Source organism: Cicer arietinum, chromosome 4 (genome assembly GCF_000331145.2).
Source record: "Cicer arietinum cultivar CDC Frontier isolate Library 1 chromosome 4, Cicar.CDCFrontier_v2.0, whole genome shotgun sequence".
In the NCBI taxonomy this organism is placed as follows: Eukaryota; Viridiplantae; Streptophyta; class Magnoliopsida; order Fabales; family Fabaceae; genus Cicer; species Cicer arietinum.
This window is the reverse complement of record NC_021163.2, coordinates 5467050-5488242: the sequence shown is the minus strand read 5'-3', so window position 1 is coordinate 5488242 and position 21193 is coordinate 5467050. Positions and strand designations below refer to the sequence as shown.

At 31.8% G+C, this 21193-nt stretch overlaps 3 protein-coding genes across 3 annotated transcripts; 1 reads left to right on the top strand and 2 right to left on the bottom strand.

The window, feature by feature from the left end:
• Positions 1-1235: 1235 nt before the first annotated feature.
• Positions 1236-5400, bottom strand: LOC101502958 (kinesin-like protein KIN-14S). The gene is made up of 12 exons (XM_004495671.4): positions 5232-5400; positions 5052-5144; positions 4795-4946; positions 4583-4679; positions 4160-4423; positions 3784-4063; positions 3250-3411; positions 2819-3034; positions 2698-2735; positions 2396-2559; positions 2190-2303; positions 1236-2096 (listed from the first exon to the last, which is right to left on the bottom strand). Exons 1-12 carry the CDS (start codon positions 5242-5244, stop codon positions 1377-1379), a joined length of 2313 nt encoding a protein of 770 aa, XP_004495728.1. The 5' UTR covers positions 5245-5400; the 3' UTR covers positions 1236-1376.
• Positions 5401-9315: 3915 nt separating this feature from the next.
• LOC101503283 (uncharacterized) lies at positions 9316-13018 on the top strand. Its single transcript, XM_004495672.4, has 9 exons — positions 9316-9669; positions 9798-9885; positions 10329-10442; positions 10902-10984; positions 11209-11323; positions 11602-11693; positions 12106-12171; positions 12454-12547; positions 12777-13018. Exons 1-9 carry the CDS (start codon positions 9365-9367, stop codon positions 12882-12884), a joined length of 1065 nt encoding a protein of 354 aa, XP_004495729.1. The 5' UTR covers positions 9316-9364; the 3' UTR covers positions 12885-13018.
• Positions 13019-13035: 17 nt separating this feature from the next.
• Positions 13036-19239, bottom strand: LOC101503609 (mannosylglycoprotein endo-beta-mannosidase). Its single transcript, XM_004495673.4, has 11 exons — positions 18916-19239; positions 18666-18804; positions 18021-18248; positions 17749-17807; positions 17164-17212; positions 16521-16751; positions 16180-16349; positions 15869-16073; positions 15026-15694; positions 14399-14626; positions 13036-14136 (listed from the first exon to the last, which is right to left on the bottom strand). Exons 1-11 carry the CDS (start codon positions 19071-19073, stop codon positions 13339-13341), a joined length of 2934 nt encoding a protein of 977 aa, XP_004495730.1. The 5' UTR covers positions 19074-19239; the 3' UTR covers positions 13036-13338.
• Between the last annotated feature and the right edge of the window lie 1954 nt (positions 19240-21193).

The following is a 21193-nucleotide window of genomic DNA, read 5'->3' as shown; positions in this document are numbered from 1 at the left end:
GGCCCCCCCCGAGTTGACTAATGAGCTGAGTTAAGACTTTCTAATTAAAATATTTTTACTAGTATAAAGCAGATTTTTAATTGACAAAGTGGTTTTTGGAAATGATAAAAAAAAAAAAGCAAAATTAAAGAAAAAAACAGAAACGATTACTAACGGAAAAATAATTAAAATATTGCATTGTTATGAAATTTTGGACGAGATTATTCATTTACTTTATAATATAAAAAATGCTAAAATAATAAGAATACATTTAACTTGATAGAGATTGACAAATTCTAAGTGATAATTTAAATTTATTGAAGTATATATATTGTCAAAATTACGGCGACACAGTTTAATTCAATCGAAGTTGTTGTTTATTCAACTATATACATAATGGAGTGCTAAGAATCATGTAGTCATACAGTCAATATATTGAATACCGTTATGAATATATTGTCAAAATTACGGCGACACACTTTAATTCAATCAAAGTTGTTGTTTACAGAACCATATACATAATGGAGTGCCAAGAATCATGTAGTCATACAATCAATATATTGAATACCGTTTGATTAAAATTCAATAGTCCAATAAATAAATAAAAGGCTAAATTACATTCGCGGTCCCTTAACTTAATTTCAGGTAACGTTTTAGTCCTTTATCTTTTTTTTTTTCCGACTTGGTCCTTTATTTTAATTTTAAGTGACAATTTGATATTTTATGTTTTAAAATATCAACAATGATATCCTTTATACCACAACAAGTGACCAATTTGACGTAATAAGAAAAATGTTTGAATATCCTCGTCAACTATTGCATGGTGAAAGGCCATTTTGAGATAGAAAAAATGTACACTATACATCAAAACATTAAATAACCAAGATCGCCCTTACAATTTGAATGCTTAGAATCCATTTCCATAATTGGTCAGGGGCTACATATATCTACATTAATTCAGTTTTTGTGAGTATTTTTGCAAGACAATTAGCATTAACTTTTTTTGACTCATTAATTGCCATTGTATCGTACTCTTATAACATTTGAATGCTAGCAATCGCCAACTTGTATGGTGATAATTCTACATGAAATTGAGCCTGTATAAGAAGAGACATAACGTGTGAAACCGCAATCACATTGGAGACATTGTACTTTCCAGATTATATTTGATGAAAATTTGGCGATTGTTATTGTTTTATTAAAAAGAAATAGACCAATAACGCAATGAGATAAATGCAATTCAGATGTTGAAATAGTGAAATAATAAGATGTGACAGATTCAGAAATTGAACCAACAATCATAACAAGAGATTAAACTTCATAATCAAGTATCTATAGACTTAATTGAATGTGAATTGAACAAAATATATGTACGCATTGAGAAAACAAGGAAGGTCCTATTGCAATTTAGATGGCAAGAGTAATGACTTTCGGCTGTTTTTCATTTCTCTCAGCTTGAGAGGACTCCAGATAAAAGATCTTCGTTGCAGCGCAACAGCAGTCGGGTGTCTACCCATCCGTGAACCACCTGCCTGTGCATGTACTGGACTGCCCATAAACTTGCTGCTGCTCCTGATAGAATTTGGAGTTGTTTCAATTGAAGTTGTTCTCATCTCTGGCAATGGAGCAAACAAATTTGAATACCGGCCCCTTCTTTGGTTCCTCATCACTGAAGTACGGAGTGGAGTTGTCATTTCAGATGTTGGATCAGGTCGCAATGTAGCAATGGAGACTCTCCTCCTTGGCTGAAGGAGCTGCGCAGTTGACTGTACTTGTACAGGTGGTCTCATGGCAATGGATACCCTACTTCTTGGTCTTGCAAAGCCTTCTATGTTTGTTGTCATTGAACTCCTTCTAGCAGAATTTTCCTTACCATTCATTTGATGTGTGTATCTCTTTGATGTTATAGGAGATTGGGGAGGCAAGTTATTGGTTATCCTTCTAAGGGGCATTCTCAGTTTCGAAGGATTCAGTGGTGGCTTCTTATCTGCCATGGTTTTTTGAGCTGCTGTGTGTTTAAACGTTGGAGGTTGAGCTGAAACAGCAGCAAGAGATCTACTTTCTTGCTTTAGTCTAGTTTTTCTTTCTTCTGCTATTTGGTTCTCAAGGTCCCGTACCTGTCAAAATTATTTCAGAATCGATGAGTTTGATGGATATGAATATATAGGCAAAAGAAGCAAAAGGAAACATTTAACCGTTTGCATTTATACCTTTTCCTGAAGGCTTTTACAATGATACTCTTTCGCAGATAGTCTAAGTTGCAAGGTTTGCAGGCTATCCTGCAATTTCTTTGTTTCCTTCTCTTCTTGTTTGACCTTTTCTGCCTTTTATCAATGACAAAAAATTATTGAGTTTCAGGAATTTAAAAAAAAAGCTTGGCTTTTCTTATTGAAAGCACAATTATATTTTAGCTTACCATTTGCTTGTACTTAAACAGCTCACTGAGGTCTACTTGTTTGCGAGCTGGGCCACTCTCAATTCCACGGACACGGGAGGCAAAATTCAATGAACAAAGTGTCTCTCCTAAGTCCGCTGAACTTGGACTTACCTGGACAAACATTAACGTTTTACAATCTCCACCTGCATATCAATCACGGGTCAATTATTATTATTAGCCATATTATTAGCTATTAAGCACAAGTTGTAGCCGTGTATTTCAAATCACAAAGGGACAATACAAAGGATCATAAATTTTACAATGCTGAAATTAAAACTCACCTAAAGAGCTCTGCAGTATATGAGTGAGCTTTGAGTTCCTGTCACAAAAAAAAGATTCAACAATTAATGAGATATAGGATCATTCTGCAAGAATGTGTTCGACGGATGAAAAGAAAATTACCTGTAAGGGATGTGGGATGCTTTGGAAGCAAGGGCAGAAATAACATCACCAAGTGCCGAAAGAGACTTGTTTATGAATTGAGATTCCTTCAGTCTTTCTCCCTCAGCTTCAGTTTTTCCCACACGCTCACTACCTGCTAAGTCTACTAGCCAAAGGTGACTCCTTGTTTTCTGGCCATTGATTAAACTCTCCCCGATCACAGTTACTCGCAACAAGCTGCATGGAAAACCACCACTTTGTTACTATCAATAATAAAATATGCAATAACTTCTTCCGAGACAATGGTTTTGTTGAAATAAAGAATAACACACTCAAGGAGAATACCTATTTATTAATATGGTTAAAACATTTAGTAATTAAGCTACTTGAAATTGAAAATGTGAAATATAAAAGTAAAGCAGGGCTGGCTGGCCGTAAGAATTAAGACATACCAATGAGAACGGCTGCTAAGCTCATTAGCAGATGTGGATCCAACAGATCTGACTCTGTTTCCAGTCTTGAGCAATTCCCACACATCTTCTGTTCCATGAACACAAGCTTCAACAAGTCCTGGGACTTCTTGTGTTCCTTCTGCAGCTTGCTTTATCTCCAATCTTAAGATTGAAATTTGTTTTCCTCGTCAGTGATATCTCTCAAGAAACAATACATTAAAATTTCATGCATGTAGGGTAGATACTACTTACTAGACAGGGGGGAAAAACTCAAGACTACATGAATTAGTTTGTCAGCTTTAGGCAAATTCAGTTCAAATGCAGAATCGGTTGAAAAACCATGCAAGTCATTCAAGATACTTAATATTTAGAACCATGAAATGAAAATATAATAATGTCCTTTTTCTTTCAGACTCATTATCTAAACAAGCAATATCTAATAGGATTTTCAGATCTTGTTTTAATTAAAATCATATGAAGTGGCTATCTAAAAACTATACAATTCTAATTAGAGTAAGAAGAATTAAAACTCACTTCTTAGTAGGTTGGGCAGAATTTTCCACTAGAAGATCTCTTATCTTCTCATTATAAACCTCCAACATGCTAACATGCAACTCATACTTCATTACACCCTTTCTCTCTTCAGATATCCTAAATAATTCTTCCAGCGTTCTATAGTTAACTCCTCTCTCTTCCGGCGTTCCCTCCATTGTAAATGTTTTACCGGTTCCAGTTTGCCCGTAGGCAAATATGCAGACATTAAAACCATCCAATACTGAAGTAGCAATAGGTTTAGTTTGAGAAAAAACAGCCTCTGCATCATTATAAAATATTACACATGTTTAATCAGCTTCCAGAATGAAAAATATAAATAAATTATTCACTGCAGATCAAAAGAAGTAAATTATACCTTGGTTATCTCCAGGCCTAAATACATGATCAAATTTAAACTGCTTCTTGGAAGAATCTGAGCAAACGACTTGAAGCTCATTTTCAGAAGATGATTCAAAATTGACAACAGATGCAAACCCATTTGCAGTTTCACTTTCACTTAAAGGCCTGCATCTGCAGAAAACCCTAATATTACCCTTGAGTTCAATAACTTCATTGTAAAGCCGTCTGCGCTCAGAGGATTCCTGGAGGTACTTTTTTTTCAAGAGTTCGTATTCAGAACCTAGCAACGGTAACATATAATAGACAATTAAAAACCCCCAAAACCAATTAACTAATACTGTATAATAAAAACTAGCCATTAATTAAAAATAAAAGAGAAGGTGAAAGCACATTCAAATTCAATTGACAATTTAATTTAGGGTTTTTATAAGAACCATACCTAGAAGCTGAATAGAGTTCAAAACATCAAGGCTAGGAAAAGAATCAGTTGTGAGTTTCACATGATCAGATAAGGCAACGTGTTGCTTCTTCAAATCCTAATGCAAGAAAGAGTCACAAAATAAACTGAAATTGTGAGAAATTTAAAACATAATCAAGAAATACATGATCAAATAGCGTTTCATTTTACATTAAAGATATAGACTTATTCACCTGAATTTTGGTACTGAGATCAAGGATTTTCTTCAAAATCGGAAGGGTGTGACCCGGATCTGGAGAATTCTCATGGATTCCTCCATTGGATATACTGTTTTCATCCATGGAATCGGTGTTTTCATTTATTTTCTTTGCTTCGTTATTATCATCTGATTACAAGATAATAAACATCGATAAATAAAGTCGAACAATAATTGAATATTTTATTCAGATCAATTATAATAATTGAACTGAAAAGATAGGTTAGAAGTTACCTGAAGGGCGAGCGTTTGGGGATTGCTTGAGTTCGCAATCGAGAACAAAACGGTGAAACTTTTCAGCGAGGATTTGAATTTGAGTGCTTTGATCTGCAAGAAACGGTGATTTGTATCAACAACAAAAAATAAGGCAATTCACAAATGAAACGAGCGAGAGAGAGAATAAAGAGTATATACCGTTCAATTCCATTGGCTTCTGAAATGTGAAATCTGAAAGAAGAAGAAAGATAAAAAACGAAGAACTCTGAAAACTTTCTGAGCGAAAAGAGAAACAGTGTATTTTGTTTTTGCCGTTTGAAAAGTGAAGTGAAGGGGTATCTTCTTGAATTTTGATTATTATTACAAGTTTGAAATGAAACTGTAACGGCTATATTCAATTCAACGGGAGTGTCCTCCATGCTGATTTCCAAATTATATATTGGGCCTTGGGTTTTGGGCCTTCATCGTGTTATTGGGCTCGGTTGACTATAGCTCATTCAGTTTTTTACATATACTAACTTTCTCTATTAGTAAAAATTGAATAAAATATATTATTTATTATATCTTAACTTCTAGCAGTGTATTTTGCGGTAGATGAACAACTTTTTATGACCACAGGAGTTATTACTCAAACCCTTCACATCTATACTCACAGAGTTACACCCCATACTTTTCATACTTACAATTCATACATATTTTTGTTAAAAAATTATAAGGGTATATTTAATTAAGATTTCAATAAATTTAATTTTTTTTTTTATTATAAAACAATCTTGTGGAGTTCAATAATTTTTTTAAAGAATATAAATAATTTTTGTGGTATGTTTTGTAGAGTGAATTTGTGATATTTTTAAATAAAGTGCATTCATTCGAAAAAACTTAATTGCACTTTTTGTTATCTATTCTATCACGCGTACACAAAAATTTCTCCTATTTTAAAATCTAATTATTTGGTCTTCAATTACCACGATTGTTGAAAAAAAAAAACATTCAATCCATAACTTTTAACTTAAAATGGACATTTTCTCATCAAATTTACAATTAGGACAATAAATCACTATCTTTGGATGACAATCCTACATGGACTTCTCATAATTCATTTTTAAAGGATAATTTTACAAAACACGCTAAAAGATAAATAAATTAAAGGAAAACAAACATAATAAACAATAACTCTAACGAGTGTTTTAAAAGATAAGAGATAATTTTGTAAATGATAAATGACTCAAATGAATAAAAATAAAGATAAAAAATCTAAGTGTTACACGTAAATAAGAAAAATGATTTGTAGTATAATTTTATCTCTCTCTATATATATATAAGTTTAAATATATTTTTAATATCCATAAATATATCGATTTTTTGTTTGTTTAGTTTATACAAATATATTACTTTTTGCTTTTGATCTTTAGTATTTTGGTCTAGTCCTTGCAAAATTTGTTCATATTAAAATTTGTTTCTATAATTTCATTTTAGTCCTTATTTTGTGGAAATAAAATCAAATATTGTACATATTACAAGAATCAATTTCAATTTGAATAAATTTTGGCAAGACTAACACAATTAAACATAGCAACAAGAACCAAAAGTACAAAGTTGTGTATTTGAAGAGACAAAACAAACAAATAATATTTTACAAAGATTAGATAAAAATGATATATTTGTAGTGGTTAAAATCATATTTAACTTATATAATACTATGTAACACATATGAAGGATTTACACCTTACCGCATCGGGCTAGTTGATGTTTTGAGTGAAAATAAAGTCGATAATTCTTATAGGTCATATGTTTACAATCATTTGTGTGTGTGTGTGTGTTTTTTTTTTTTTACTAAACAACTCATTTGTGTTGTTTAATTTTTTTTTTTCTCTCATAATTAAATTATGAGTTTAATTAGTTTTCACCTTCATATTAAATTTTGTCTTTTTTCATGTTATCAGTTCGAGGACTTCGTTGGTGAGTTATTTATAAGTATTCTTTGAACCTTCAAATTTACCTTGTTCTTAGTTGTTACGATTCAAAAATCGAACACCATGATTGGGGGATAAGTTATACTCATAGTCTGACAAGTCTGTCAACTAATTTAACAATTAAGTAATTAAATAGTTCTAAATAATAATTTAATATATATATATATATATATATATATATATAATATCTCTCGAATTTTCGACAGAGCATCATTTGTAATTTCAACGTCTCCAAATATAAAATATTGTTTAAACTTTTAACATAGTCAATATTTCAAAAGAGCAAATCTAAATATTTAATACATTTTCAAACGACTTTCTAAGCTCAAAATAGTTGCAAAATACATCAGACTCAGCATATACTTAACAAAAAGGTCATCGATCAAAAAGGTCTACAAAAAAAATGTGATTAAGACTTGAATATACTAACAACTTGCTACTCAATTGCATGTGAATTTGAAACAAAAAGAACAACATGAAGAGATAAGTCATAAAGATTTAGTGAGGAGACAACAACCACCACCAATTAGAAGGGAAGCACAAAAAAGACACGAATAATTATTTTACAATCTTGTGATAATTATGTTAAATAATACTACCTGAAATATATATAATTTTCAAAAAAAGTATATGCATGGTAAGATCATTAAACTTATAATTTAGTTGTTCAAGTATAATATTTAAAATCCAATTCATAAAGAAGTGAAATCAAAACGAACAACTTTAAAAAGGGTAATAGAAACTAGTAAGTTTTTTTTTTTTTTTTTAGAAACAAAAGGCGGTTTTATTTCATTGATAACTCTCTCATCCTAAGGGTGACATTTCTCTTAGAGGCGACTCCATCTAACTGATAATAATCTCCTCTCAATGCAACACATCAATTAGGGATGTTACATTGATAGTCATTTCCTCTTAAGAATGACATATATCATAAGGATGGCTCCATCTAACGAGTAACTATCCCCAATCAAAATGATGTAATAGGTGTACTTACATCCGTCAATGATTTCATAATTACAACAATTTCCAAAATACATATTTAACAATCATTTCTCATTTCATCGTAACTCATAAAAAACATATTCAGTTGTATATTAATTCAATATTTAAATACTTTGTAACTCATAAATAAATCAAACTATAAACATATTATATAACAAATACCATGAAAATAAATAAATGATGAAACTGAGAAAAATTCAAATTTTATGTTTTCCAATTTTTTTAAATAAATATTTTATCATAGAAAATTAGTAAAATAATGAAAATATGTGACAATGATCGCCGTCTACTCACAACTATGAAGAATCGATTAATTTAATTCTCCAAGAACTCCGAGAGTAACAGGTAAGATTTCAGCTAACAAATCTGAGTATTAAAAATATTCTAAACTTTAGAAAAATAATTCTAAAGTTTAGCTAACTATAGAAAACCATAAAAATTCTTAAAATCTACTATAAGCACCAAAATAAGATTTTTAAACAAAACCATATTTTTCTAGAGTTTCATTCTTAATATTAGAGTTGTGTTCAAAGAGTATCAATAAACAACTTTTAAATAATGGGTATCTTTCTCCTTCCTTAGAGCACAAATACTAACCCAAAAATAATATCTAAAGAACTTGTGAAAATATGAGAAGACTTACTTAAGAAATGTATATCCTTCTCATGGATTTATGGGTTAGGGAGGCTAGTTTGTAATTTTAAGTGAAAAGAAGAAAAAGTAGGAAATGAAAAAAGGGTGGGGAAGTTGTAGCTGAGCTGAGATAGAGGAAAGGAAAATGTGAAGTGAGATAGAGGGAGAGTGAAGATGGGTAATTTGTGTTGTTCTGCGTTTCATTAGTAGGCGTGACAAAATTGGCTGAGTCCAATAAACCAACTTATTAATCTCGTTATTTCATACATGAAAAGTTGATATTTTAAATCATACTAGTTAAGTTAGTCCGCTCCACTTAATCTGCTGAAAAAACAGGATATTATTGATCGAGTAAAAAAATTAACTGTGTAAATCAATATAAAAAATCTTTTATTTTTAGTACCTATCATTTTTCGATTTTGTTTTTCCCTTTAACTCTTAACATATTTACTCACTGCAATCCAATATATTTAAAATTTTACTTTTAAAATAAGAATTATTGGATTACATTAAATTTTAGTATATTAATTTTAAATTTTTTAATTTTATTTCAGGCAATCCACTATATTTAAAATTTAACTTCTTAAATAATAATTATTGAATTACATTAAATTTTAGTATATTAATTTAAAGTCTCTATCTAATATAATAATCCATGGTGTTTTCTTAATGAATGAATATAATAATTCATGGTGTTTTGGGTAAGGAAGAAGTGAATAGAAAATGGGTTGTTGGAGCATAAGCTGCTGCTGCAACATAAAGTTTCACTCTACAAATACAAATGCTATACTCCTTCCCCCACCCTCACCCTCTCGCTTTTCCATATCATTCTCTCATCCTCTACTCTCCGCCCACAATCACAACCATAATGGAATTCGAATTTCCCTTCGCTCACCAACCAAACTTCGCGCCAAATTTGAGAAATTCGAAGCCCAACCTTCACAAGACCCTCAACCTTCATCATCCTCACTAGAAACTATTACTACAGAGGATACTTCGGTTAAAAATAGTAACGACGAAGGCGACAGGTGTTGCCACTTTTACGATTTTGACCTTTCTAGTGTATATACTACTAATTAACTGTTCCTTTTCCAATTTAGTATCCTTTGTAATTCTCACAGAACTATTGATATAACTTGTTTGCTCTGTGTTTCAGTTGTTTACCTCCAGACTTGGAGGGTGCTGTGATACAATCAAGTCAGGCCGCAGCATCATTTGTATCTTCAGGAGGATTGAGAGCCACTGTATATTCCAAAACTTTCAATTAAAATTTTATCTTTCATTTTTTAACACAAAAGGGTAAAATTGAAACCATGGCCTTTTGTGATACAATTGCAAGTTCTTTACTTAAGTGGGTATTTCTTCTTACTGCTTGTTGCTATTGGGTTGGGTGGATACTTGTTCCAAATGTTTTCTTTAAGAAGTTTGGTTTCATAGGAACAAGGCCCCTTCTGGCTCATGATCAGTAGAATTAAGTTTTATGGTTCTTCACCTAAGAAAAAGTTCTTGTAAGTTTAAATGTTCATAGAAAAAAAGTTTAATGAAAGAGCTTACTGTTAGAAAATATTGCTCCGTAAAATGCCATTTCATAGGTGACTTAGTTTGTCAGTCAAAGTTAATTATTGTTTTACTTTCAGTTGCTTAGTGCCCCTTGCTGCTTGCACTGAATTTTTTAACCATCTTACAGGTTGAACTTTTAATTCCTCAACTGCAATTTTTAGATGATGAAGGCGCACAGTTGGAGCTCTGGGAATTGTCAAGACTGTTTTTGGATACACTTATTGAAGAAACAGAATGTCAGGTTAGTGGGATGTATTCTGAATGTTGTAAACTTAAAGCACATGAAGGACTTTCTGAATTCAAAATGTGTGTATTCCTTATGTTAGACCTACTAATGTATTCTTCCATGATGCTATTGCATGAGTTGTTATGTGACTTGCTATCTTAATTATTTTGTTGTTGGTGATGAAGAAGTCAAAAACAAAGTTGAAAAGATTCGATGAAAATGCTAGCATCCTCCAAAATTCATCCAACTTAAGTATCCACAAAAGATATGTTTGTGCTATAATTACAAACTTTTCTTTGCATGATACAATTATCCAGAGTTGATGCTCATATTATAAATATTGAATTCTTCGATGACAGTGTGCTTCATAATGAGTAAGAAAGTTCAACATGGTTTAATGATGTGTACATTAATACATATTGTTTTTTGTAATTTATAAACTCAGTTGCTAAGTTTCATGAGTTTGATTGTTAGAAAGTTAAAGCCATATTTCCAGATGCTGGTGCAGCAGCTCTTCTAAAATATCGGTGGAAAGATGCTTTGTTTAGTTTTGCAAGGTGACTGCCACCAACTTGATTAATGCTTTATTTTTTCTTCTGTTGTTTACTCTGACAAAGTGGCTGTGGACTATACTTCTAACCATTTAATTCTTACTTTTCCATTGCACTTGAGAGTTTAATGGCCATGCCAATGCAATTTCAGCCATAATATTTCAATTTGCATTTTTTATTGTCATGCTATATAATTTTATCACGTACAGTTATTTTTTCTGTTTTTCCAGCTTAAGTGATCGAAAGCCTGTAGACAGTGGTGATGAGATGGTGGTTATGATTGTTCCTGATTATCAGATGTTAGAATATGTAGAGAAAATTGCATCTACTCTCTCTGATGATCCAGTAAATCTCTGAGCTCTCCTGTTCTACCTTTAACGCTATCATTATTTGTTAAAGATTCTTGTGATATCTGAAATTTAAACATTCATGTACTGTACAATGTGATGAAAAAAATAGCAAAAAGACAAGGGTTTCAGAACTAATGATTCTTCTCATATTTATCATTCTTGAGGGACGCCATAGACTGCAAGATAGTCACTTTGCATCAAGTTTAGAAATTTCCATGTATTTTTGTGTTTTATTATTTTTAATTTTCATGCAAACTGTTCATACATTGGCAGCCAAGGCCCCTAATCATGTGGAATCCACGCCTGGTTAGCGAGGATGTCGGGGTTGGATTTAATGTACGGCAGTTAAGGCGATTCTTTTTAAGGTATGATTTCCAAGCCATTTCATTAAAAAAGGCTTAGATATGTTTTGTTTCAAGTTGCAAAAGCACGTTTGGGTAGGTTTATAGTTCTTCATCTGTAAACCTAGTATACGTACACAGTGTCATTTACTTCTTAAATTTCAGCTGACTGTAAGAAATAGTATCTTTATCAACTGGATTTGAAAACTTGTTTTTGTTATTTGATCTCTTTGCAGACAATCTTACATTTGTTTACTACCTTAAGTTAAAAAACAGTAGCTTGCATTAGATAAAATCGGAGGTTCACTTGAAGTTGGTAACTTACTGTCTGAGAATAAGAATTCCTTTTCTTGTGCTTTCTCAAGTCATTCTATTTTGAAGAATTGGTTTATTCTGATTAATCCTGACTACTAAATTATGATAATTTGTTGTACAGCACTTTTACATCTGTCTATTATATGCGACCTATGCCATTTGGTGCAGTCTTTCGGTCTTATCCCGGGTAAGGGCTTTTATTCTCTCCAACAAGGTTTATTATATATGAATAACTACAATTCTTGCTCCTAATTTTCAAATTGTGTGCATACATGGTTAACTCTATGCACAGTCCAACTGTAGACCACCCAAAAACCCGCCATAAGAAAAATCACTCTTGGGTTTAAAAGCGGTGAAATTTCACATTGTTGACTGCCTGTAAATGATTTTTGCTGATAATTGCCTGCACCAAATATAAATTGTGAAGCTCAATCCATTTATTATTTTTTGTCTACTTCATGGTTTTCAGATTGTGGAAAGTGTTCAGTGATGACAAGGATAGGCCAAATAGGTATTTGCTTGCAAAGGAATATGCCAACCGTCCCGATGCTGAAGATCTTGAGGTTAGTAGCTTACCAGATGTTACTAATAAAACCATTTTCTATGTATATATGGTTATAGTTGGGTAGCCATTATTCCTGTTGGTGAATTTTCTTTTTTTAAAAAATTACATGGAAACATCAACAACAAATTTGTTAGTGAATGTAACCCATAATGAAAAGAACCGGAACCCAACCCAAGAAAAGAAAAGAAAGAGGTTCATTGCATTCATATACTACCTATATGGCGCAGGTTTTATTTGACAACAATGAAGAACAAAAATCAGAGGAAGGAAAGAGTCTGCTTGACAAAGCGGCAGGTGTCTTCTCTTCGATTAACCGGTTCATGAAATCTATGTGATGATTCTTCATTGATGATGCTCTTTCACACTTGTTTACATTCGTGATTCATGTAAATTTGTGTTTCTTCAAAATTAATTTTAGAAAACTACAGCTTGTATCATATGCTATAATGCACGTATTCATATTGTGATATGTTCCACTATATAGAATGACACGAGTAAGAAAGTGACTTCCTCTTAGCATAGGAACTAGGAAGTGATCAAACCATATATAAAAAATGAAAGGAAGGTTCTTTAGTTTAAGAATATCACTTTTCCTTTTTATTCCACCTACTTAAAAACAAAACAATGGAAACATTAGACTAACATAGTCTTATTTATCTGTGACATATAGTGGGAAATATGAACTCTTTTATGATGCCCGGAGATGTTGCCTTGGAAGGCATATGGAAACTTTAAAAAAAAAAAAAAACTCAGAAACCTTCAATATAATTAAGGTTGTTTGCCACATCCCTAAAGAGTTTCGTGGATGGTTTGCCCATGGTAATTCCAGCCATCGAGAGTTACTCGAGGAGTAACACCTGGAGGAACCTCAAACGATATATCAATAGTAATGGCCTCTCCTGGCACCAGCGAAAAATAGTTATCCGAGTAATGAACTGGGAGAATTCTTGTGTCTTCTCCCTCTTGGCTATTTGAAGCATGGACAGAAAAATGTAGAAAGAAAGCAACACCTATATCATGTCCATTAATTTCAGAAACCTTCAAACCATCATTTTTCCCAGCAAAGCGTCTGTGTATCCTCTTAAACCAACCGATTTCTTGTTCTTTTCCAGCTCTATTCTGTACAGTTTCCAGTGAATCTGTAATAAAGCAACTATCCCTAAGGGTAGCTGTCAAACCGTGCTCAAATGTTAAACTTTTAGTGTCTGGTATTTTAGATGTGTTGTGCACATGCATTTGGAGTTTGTATGTGGATCCTTCAATGAAAACCTCGGATGTCATCTTGAGAGGTATTTTCTTCTTCCTATATGGCTCCAATAAGTTGTAATCTCCACCAGGAAGATGCAACCAATAAAAGTTTCTAGATAAAATTCTATTGTCTGACATATTGTACAGTTTGAGAAGAAGAAAGTAGACTGGCTTAGGATTTTTTGACTTCGGATACTTCATCTCAACAATAGGTGTTACTTTTTTCCGCGAGAAAGAGAGATTTTCATGTGTTTTGTAATATGGGCATGTTCCTTCAAGATCCCATACTGAAACTTCAATAGCTACGTTAGACAATTTTTCAGATGTAGTATTAATAACCTGTTTAAGAAAAAAATATAGAATGTTATACAAAGCCTTCAAGAAACTATGTATAACTGAACCATAAAAAAAGTTGCACATAAAACTGTGATTATTTCAATTTTCACCACTTCAGTATGCTTGGAATACTTTTGTCTCATACTTAATAGCTTCCTGTCTCAGATTTTACTTTCTGAATAGTCTAATGAATTCTGTAGTATACAATGATGATTTATAATTTCATCCCAACTCATAAAAATAGAAGTTTAATTCAGACACTAACCTCTATAAAATATGTAGCCAGATTAAGCTGTACATGAATTGGCTCAGCAGCACATCGACAGGCATAGAAACCTGCTGTTTGATCATGTAGATGATCATAAAATTGACCTCTCAGACCAGTCCAAGGATTTTGTGTTTTCCAAATCAATACACCTGTATATTTGCTCCACATGCGGGAATTCCACCCTTCCAAAAGGGCTCTGTATTGTATGAAGTTAGCAAGTTGAGCCTGACAAGATAACAGTATAAAAAAACATGCAAATTGTTAGCACATTATAAAATATCTTATAATTTTTTTATATTACATTAGAGTATCTTAGATTATCTTAGGGTTAGTTTTATGTTACTTATTATTGTTATGATTTGTTTCCTAATTTCCCTATTTAGTTAAGACTGAGTCTAGGTATCCTTATAAATAAAGATTAGCATTTAGTCTTTTATAACATGTTAGTATTTAAAATTTTAAACATATTTTATTTTCACTATAATAATTTTTCTTATTATTTTCTCTACTCTTTTTTATCTAAAATACCATAACATCAACACAAATCAACAAGTGAACATCAAATTTAGGAAGATAAAAATGCATCACAAGTGACATGACATCCTGAATAAACTTTTCTTTTACCTTCAAACAAAAGTCGTCAAGATCTTTTACAGCACCATAAAGCTGAATCTGATCATGAACCTTGGTTGGATTTGAATATGGAATGTATTTATGGTATTTCCATATGGGATTTGGAACTTCTTCTACATAACCATGGGAAAGTTTCTTAAACAGAGGTATCTGCCATCCTTCTGGAGGCATTGTTGCTCTTATGGTAGCAGCAACTGGAATTCCTACAGAACCAACTTCTGGGTTGAATCCATATTTGTAAAAACTGTCCTTGAAGAAATCTTCAGGATTTTGAATTTCATAAGGTCCGTCAGTGAAGTTTCCCTTCCCATCTGCAAATCCATTCCATAACGATCCTTCTATATAAATCCGTGTGCCGTCGAGATACTGGCTAGGATCCCCCAACTTTGGCGATAAGCCACCTACAGGTTTTTCTTTTTCGCTTACATGTTCAAAATAAGGATGAAGTTTCAGATCGTTTTTCAAAGCTTCGTTTATATCATCAGGTGGAACTTGTTCATTTCCACCCACCCAGAGGGCAAGACTTGGATGATTTCTAAGAAGCTTGATTGTGTCTCTTGCACAATACAAGAAAAGGTCATGGTCTAGTGGACCTTGTGGATTTGATACCGGAACACCGCGTCCGTCAACATCACCTGTAATCCAGAACTCTTGCCACACCTATAAGAAACACAAACTCCACAATGAAACACAAACTAATAAATCCATACAAAAGTACTCAAAAAGGAAAGGAACACAATTGAATTTCATAAGCATAATGCAGTAAACACACAAACAAATTAGTACATGGAAAAAAAATATTAAGACATATAAGCAAGTATCAGGGTGTAGTACCAGAAGACCATAATAGTCACAATAATGATAAAACTCTGGCCTTTCAGCGAGTCCACCAGCCCAGCAACGGATCATGTTAAAATTCATATCTGCGTGAAACTTGATATCTGTCTTATATCTCTCCTTTGAAAGTCGAAGTAGACCATCAGACAATATCCAGTTACCGCCTCGTATAAAAATTGGTTCGCCGTTAACTTTGAACAACCTATGAAACAAAATACATGCAGGAAAACAGTTCAAAGATTGAATTAATTGTAGTAAGGAAAAAGTCAAATATTGCAACATTGAAGAAATATTAAAAACCATCATACCTTCCACCAGTGGCATCATCGATATGGCTCTCAATTTTGCGGAGTCCAAAGAAATGGCTCCATGAATCAGACTCACCAAATCCTTTAACATCAATGTTAATCACAACATTGTACAAAGATTGCTTTCCCATTCCATTGGGCCACCATAAATTGGGCTTGTACAAAAAGAGCTGCCAATTCATACAATTTGAAAATAAGTGCCAAGAAATACTATTTTTTACTTGGTACAAAATTTATTGATAAAAATATCTTGAACTAATAATCAAGTTCTCATGTTTTAAAAGTCATATTCATTCAGACAGTGGATCAAGGTCTTTAACAGAATAAATGTAGCCACTGACCTCGGGAAATGTATACTGCACCCGTGATTTTGCTGGAACTGAAATGTTTTGAGTTTGAAGCTGCTCTACTAAGTGAATGCTCCCCTCAAGTTCTGTTGTGACATGGATACTCAAAGAGCATTCAGTAGTCCAGGAGCTTCTGTTTTCCAACTCGGTTGTGGCATGTAGATATACTCTCGAATAATTGTCAAAAAATGATGACACCAAGTGGGGATCAATTATTTTTACTGGCTGCACCAAACACAGACACATATTAATGGCTGTTCAAATTTTAAATTTTTCTGGAATGAATGGAAAGAACAATTAATATAGCAATTCTGATGGCTATCTCACGTCTCTGTAATAATTCTGGTTTTATTTTCCTGACATCTCAGTTCGCAAATTATGTCTCGTCAATGGCAACACATTGTTGGCATCTAGACTAAAGGAGTTTTGAAACATTTAACTATGAATTACATAGGAACAGATGACAAGTTGAAACTCTTCACCTACGGGGAAAGGAGCAAAGACTGTAAATTGAAAAGATAATGACGAGGAAGAGGAAAGAAAGACTTTGATATTTGGTCGCAATGGCTTATACTAAAGTGTATGAAAAAAAATACTAGATAATTTGGAAGGAACTAAAGTAGTTCATTTTACTTACCCCAGTAATAAAAATGGAAACCTCATCCCAAATTCCTGTATTCCTATCTCTGCAATCAAATTCAATAATTGTGTCAGTTATGGATAAAGTTTCCTTATATTGCTTTTCATAGTTTAGAAACTAAACAATGTCCAAAATGTCCTATATTTTGTTTCATTTTCTTTTTCCTTCTTGTGTATAAAAGGGCATCATTAAGTCAAAAAAGGAAGTTAAGACAACGTATAATAAAGAAATATCAGTGCCAAATGATATACTACTCAATAATAATGCATGCTTCTACTTATTCGATGTCTTATTTTGCTTTTCCATTCTAAAAATGATGTCCTCTTTCACATCATTTTTCATTGAAAGTGAAAATTAATGAAGAGGTAAATTTGTCTCCATGTTAGGAGGAATATACATTGTAATCATTTAATCACTTACAAATATCAAACTCGTTGATTCATAGATGATATTAGAGTGATGAGGAGATTGCTAGTATGTTACCTTACAATAGACACTGACTACCAAAAAAAAGTATGACATGTTTTTATTTATTCAAAAAACACAGAAAATCAATTACCACACAAGTTATAGCAATGTCACCTTATAGGAGCTATCCAATCCCAACCTTGAACGTATTGTGTGGCCACATCCTTTCCTATCTACACAATAGGAAGAGAAAAAAGCATGACTTACACATTCTGCAACCATCACTCACTCTTCCTCTCCCCTCAACTCTTGCTCAAAATCTCAACAGATTTCAGAAGTTATCAATCACTTGAATTGATATTTGATGCTTTCATTTCACATAACAGGAAGTTTAACAATTGGGAAGGAGAAAGTTAATGGATTGGATTATGAATTAAATTCCTGACCTCATGATCTCCGCCTTGTCCTCCATTAGGTGGAATACTCCCAGGATGATCCGGAGGGTGAACAAGAACAGCAAGCAGGTTATTACCATCTGGATGAAGAATATTAGTGACATCAAGAGAATGCCTCCGAAACATTCCTTTTGGGAGGATCATTTTGTGGCCGTTCAAATAAACGTCGGCGCAGTAATTGATTCCACGGAAGTTCAGATCACAGTGCTGATTGCTTGACTGCAACAGGGTAGAGTAGTTAGCAACATCCACCAAAGTTCAAAGAAAGGACTACCAAACCAGAAACCACATTTTGATATCAAATTTTTTCATTTTGTTTATTTAGGTATGAATATTCTTCTCTATATTGATAAATCAATTCCATTCAACAGACTTCAAAGCATCAAATTTGAAATCGAAACCACACTGAGTGCATGTTTGGTATACCAGTGAATTTGTTAGAATCATGGTGAATCACAAGCTAAGTTGTAGCTTTTGTAAAATCTTTTGGAAAACCCACCATGATACCAATCATTCACTCAATGAACTACTGAAATCCAATGTTACTATTGAAATTGAAATCAAAACAAAATCACAATGCTCAAATAGAAAACCTAAAATTTTACAAAAGAGAGAGAGAGAGAGAAGACATGGTACCAGACTACAGTGGAAAGTTGTAAAGAACCAGAAAGTGTAATAATCTCTTCCAGAATCAGCAATATCCAAAATAGCCTCATTTCCAAGTCCATAAAATGGATCAGGCACAACTTTATTCTTCACCAAAGTTGCTAAAACACTGTCAACGACACTTAAGCAATCAATAATCAAGCAGCATTGCAGTTGCAGCTACATAGAGAGAGAGAGAGAGAGAGAGAGAGAGAGAGAGAGAGAGAGAGAGAGAACGTACGTTCCAGGAACAAGTGCTTCAATCCATGGTAGAGTGGGGGAAGAAGAAGAAGAAGGAGGGTTAGTAGTAGTGAGCTGAGTGCCAGTGAAATGGACTTCATTGAACCTAGCTGCTAACCAACCTGAATCCAGCGTCGTTTTTCCTTCAACCGTCGGCATAACTTAACTTTACAATGAAAAGCAAACACCAATTTAATTCAATTCAGTAACATTATATTCTTCTCTTATTCACTATGTATGTGTATTTCATTTTTAGCAAGTCACGACTCATAGGTAAGTTATTAATGTTTTGTCGGACAGCAAACACAAGAGAAGAAGAGAGAGACATGGATAAATCAAATTTAATTTCGGTGTGTGGGTCACGTGGATTTTGTCTCTTGCAATTTGATAACTTTGTCCACAAACGTAATACCATACTCACTGTCAACGTTACTTACTGTCTTTCGTTTTATAAAAATAATATACTAATAGTAATGCCAGCTAAATAATAATATTAATTTTCTTTAAATCTTAATTCAACTTTAAAATACTTAAATTTGAATATTTTAATTGAAATTTAAAACTTCACAATTATCTGAATTAATTCTAATAAAACTAAATTTAAAATTTTATAATTGTGTTAATTAATTATAATAAAATTTATTATATTTTCTAAAATAAAATAAAAATTATATTAGTTATTTAAAAAATATTAACCGCACACTTATTAACATATATTTTAATATATTTTTTTTATTAAAATTCACATGAATTTTAGTAAATCGTATAAATTCTATTAAAATTCTTTAAACTCATAAATTTTAATCAATCACATATATATTAATATATATATATATATATATATATATATATGCTAAACAGTAAAAATGTTAACTTTATTCTTATATTTTTAGGGAAAAAATGGAGCATGGGTTATTATAAGATAAATATATAAATAATGCCAGCTAAATACTCGTATACTCCGTACAATTAAACAATATCACTAGATTGCTTCGGTTTACTGTTTTTATTTATGTTGACAATATTTACTGTTTTTAGTTTAAATCCCAAATTCTAGTTTAGGTCTTTTACAACCTTCTATGTAGTCAATTAACCCTTTTGCGTATAATTCTTTGGGTTTTTATATAATAGACGTTATTAGTTAATTTAAGAAAAAATAGAAAACAATCCGCTGGTTTTGTGTAAAATGACGGATAAGTTATCACACTAACACTCGATGAAATAACTATTTTAGTGTCATCAAAATTGACCGGTTTGCGATACAGCTATTAATTTCGTTTAGAATTGCATATCTATTTTCAACCAGACACAGAATTTCAAGGATATGATGTTTTTTTAAGTCTTTGGTTTTTAAGCTAATAATTTAGATTTGGAAGTAAAATTTGATAAAAATTATAATTAAGATCTAAATTTTTTCTAATAATTTATTTTTAATTAAAATTTATTATTTTTTTAAGTTTAATTACTTGATTTAATAACGTGATATTTTTGTGAAAAAGAAAATAATTATTTTTTAATAAGTGTTTTAAAGGCACTTATTAGCATGACTCGTATTTTTAATTAATTTTTTAACATATTTTTATCTTTGTCTTATTTTTTGTGGTTAGTTCAATTAACAAATGTCGAAATTCTTAAGTTGAACATTAAATATTAAATTTGAATCTAGAGTTTTGCAGTTGTAAAAATTTCTGGTGATAATTATTCTCTCATTTATCGAAGAAAAGAAAAAGAAATAAAATTATGTTAATAATTATTTCACTTGCGATTCTAGTTAATACTCTAACTCATTTTATCTCAACTCAAATTTATTAAAAGAGATAAGAGAGGTAAATCATGCATAGATTAAAAAAAAAATTATCTTTGGTTTATAGTGGAATAAAATCTTAAAAATTTAGAGTTAAATCACGAGACAGATAAAATTTAATTAAGAATTGCTTCAGATAAAATTTAATTAAGAATTGCTTCATATAAGATTTAAATTCAAGTTATTCCAAATAATTTATTATTAATTAAAATTTATTAACTAATTAAACTTAATCATTTAATTTAAGGCACATTTTCTATGTAAGTTATCATTAAGGTGCTATGTGTATTTAATGAGGTGTTAGTATACATTATTGAGTTGTTGTATTTAATGTTAGAGAAGTAGTAAAAGTTAAAAGGATAAAAGGGCAAAATAGTACAAATTTAATCTGTAGTTTATTTTCTACCATCATTTAAAAAGATTTTGTCAGGGGCAAAAATAAAATTTAGAAAGTATGTTGAAGTATATAAAGTTG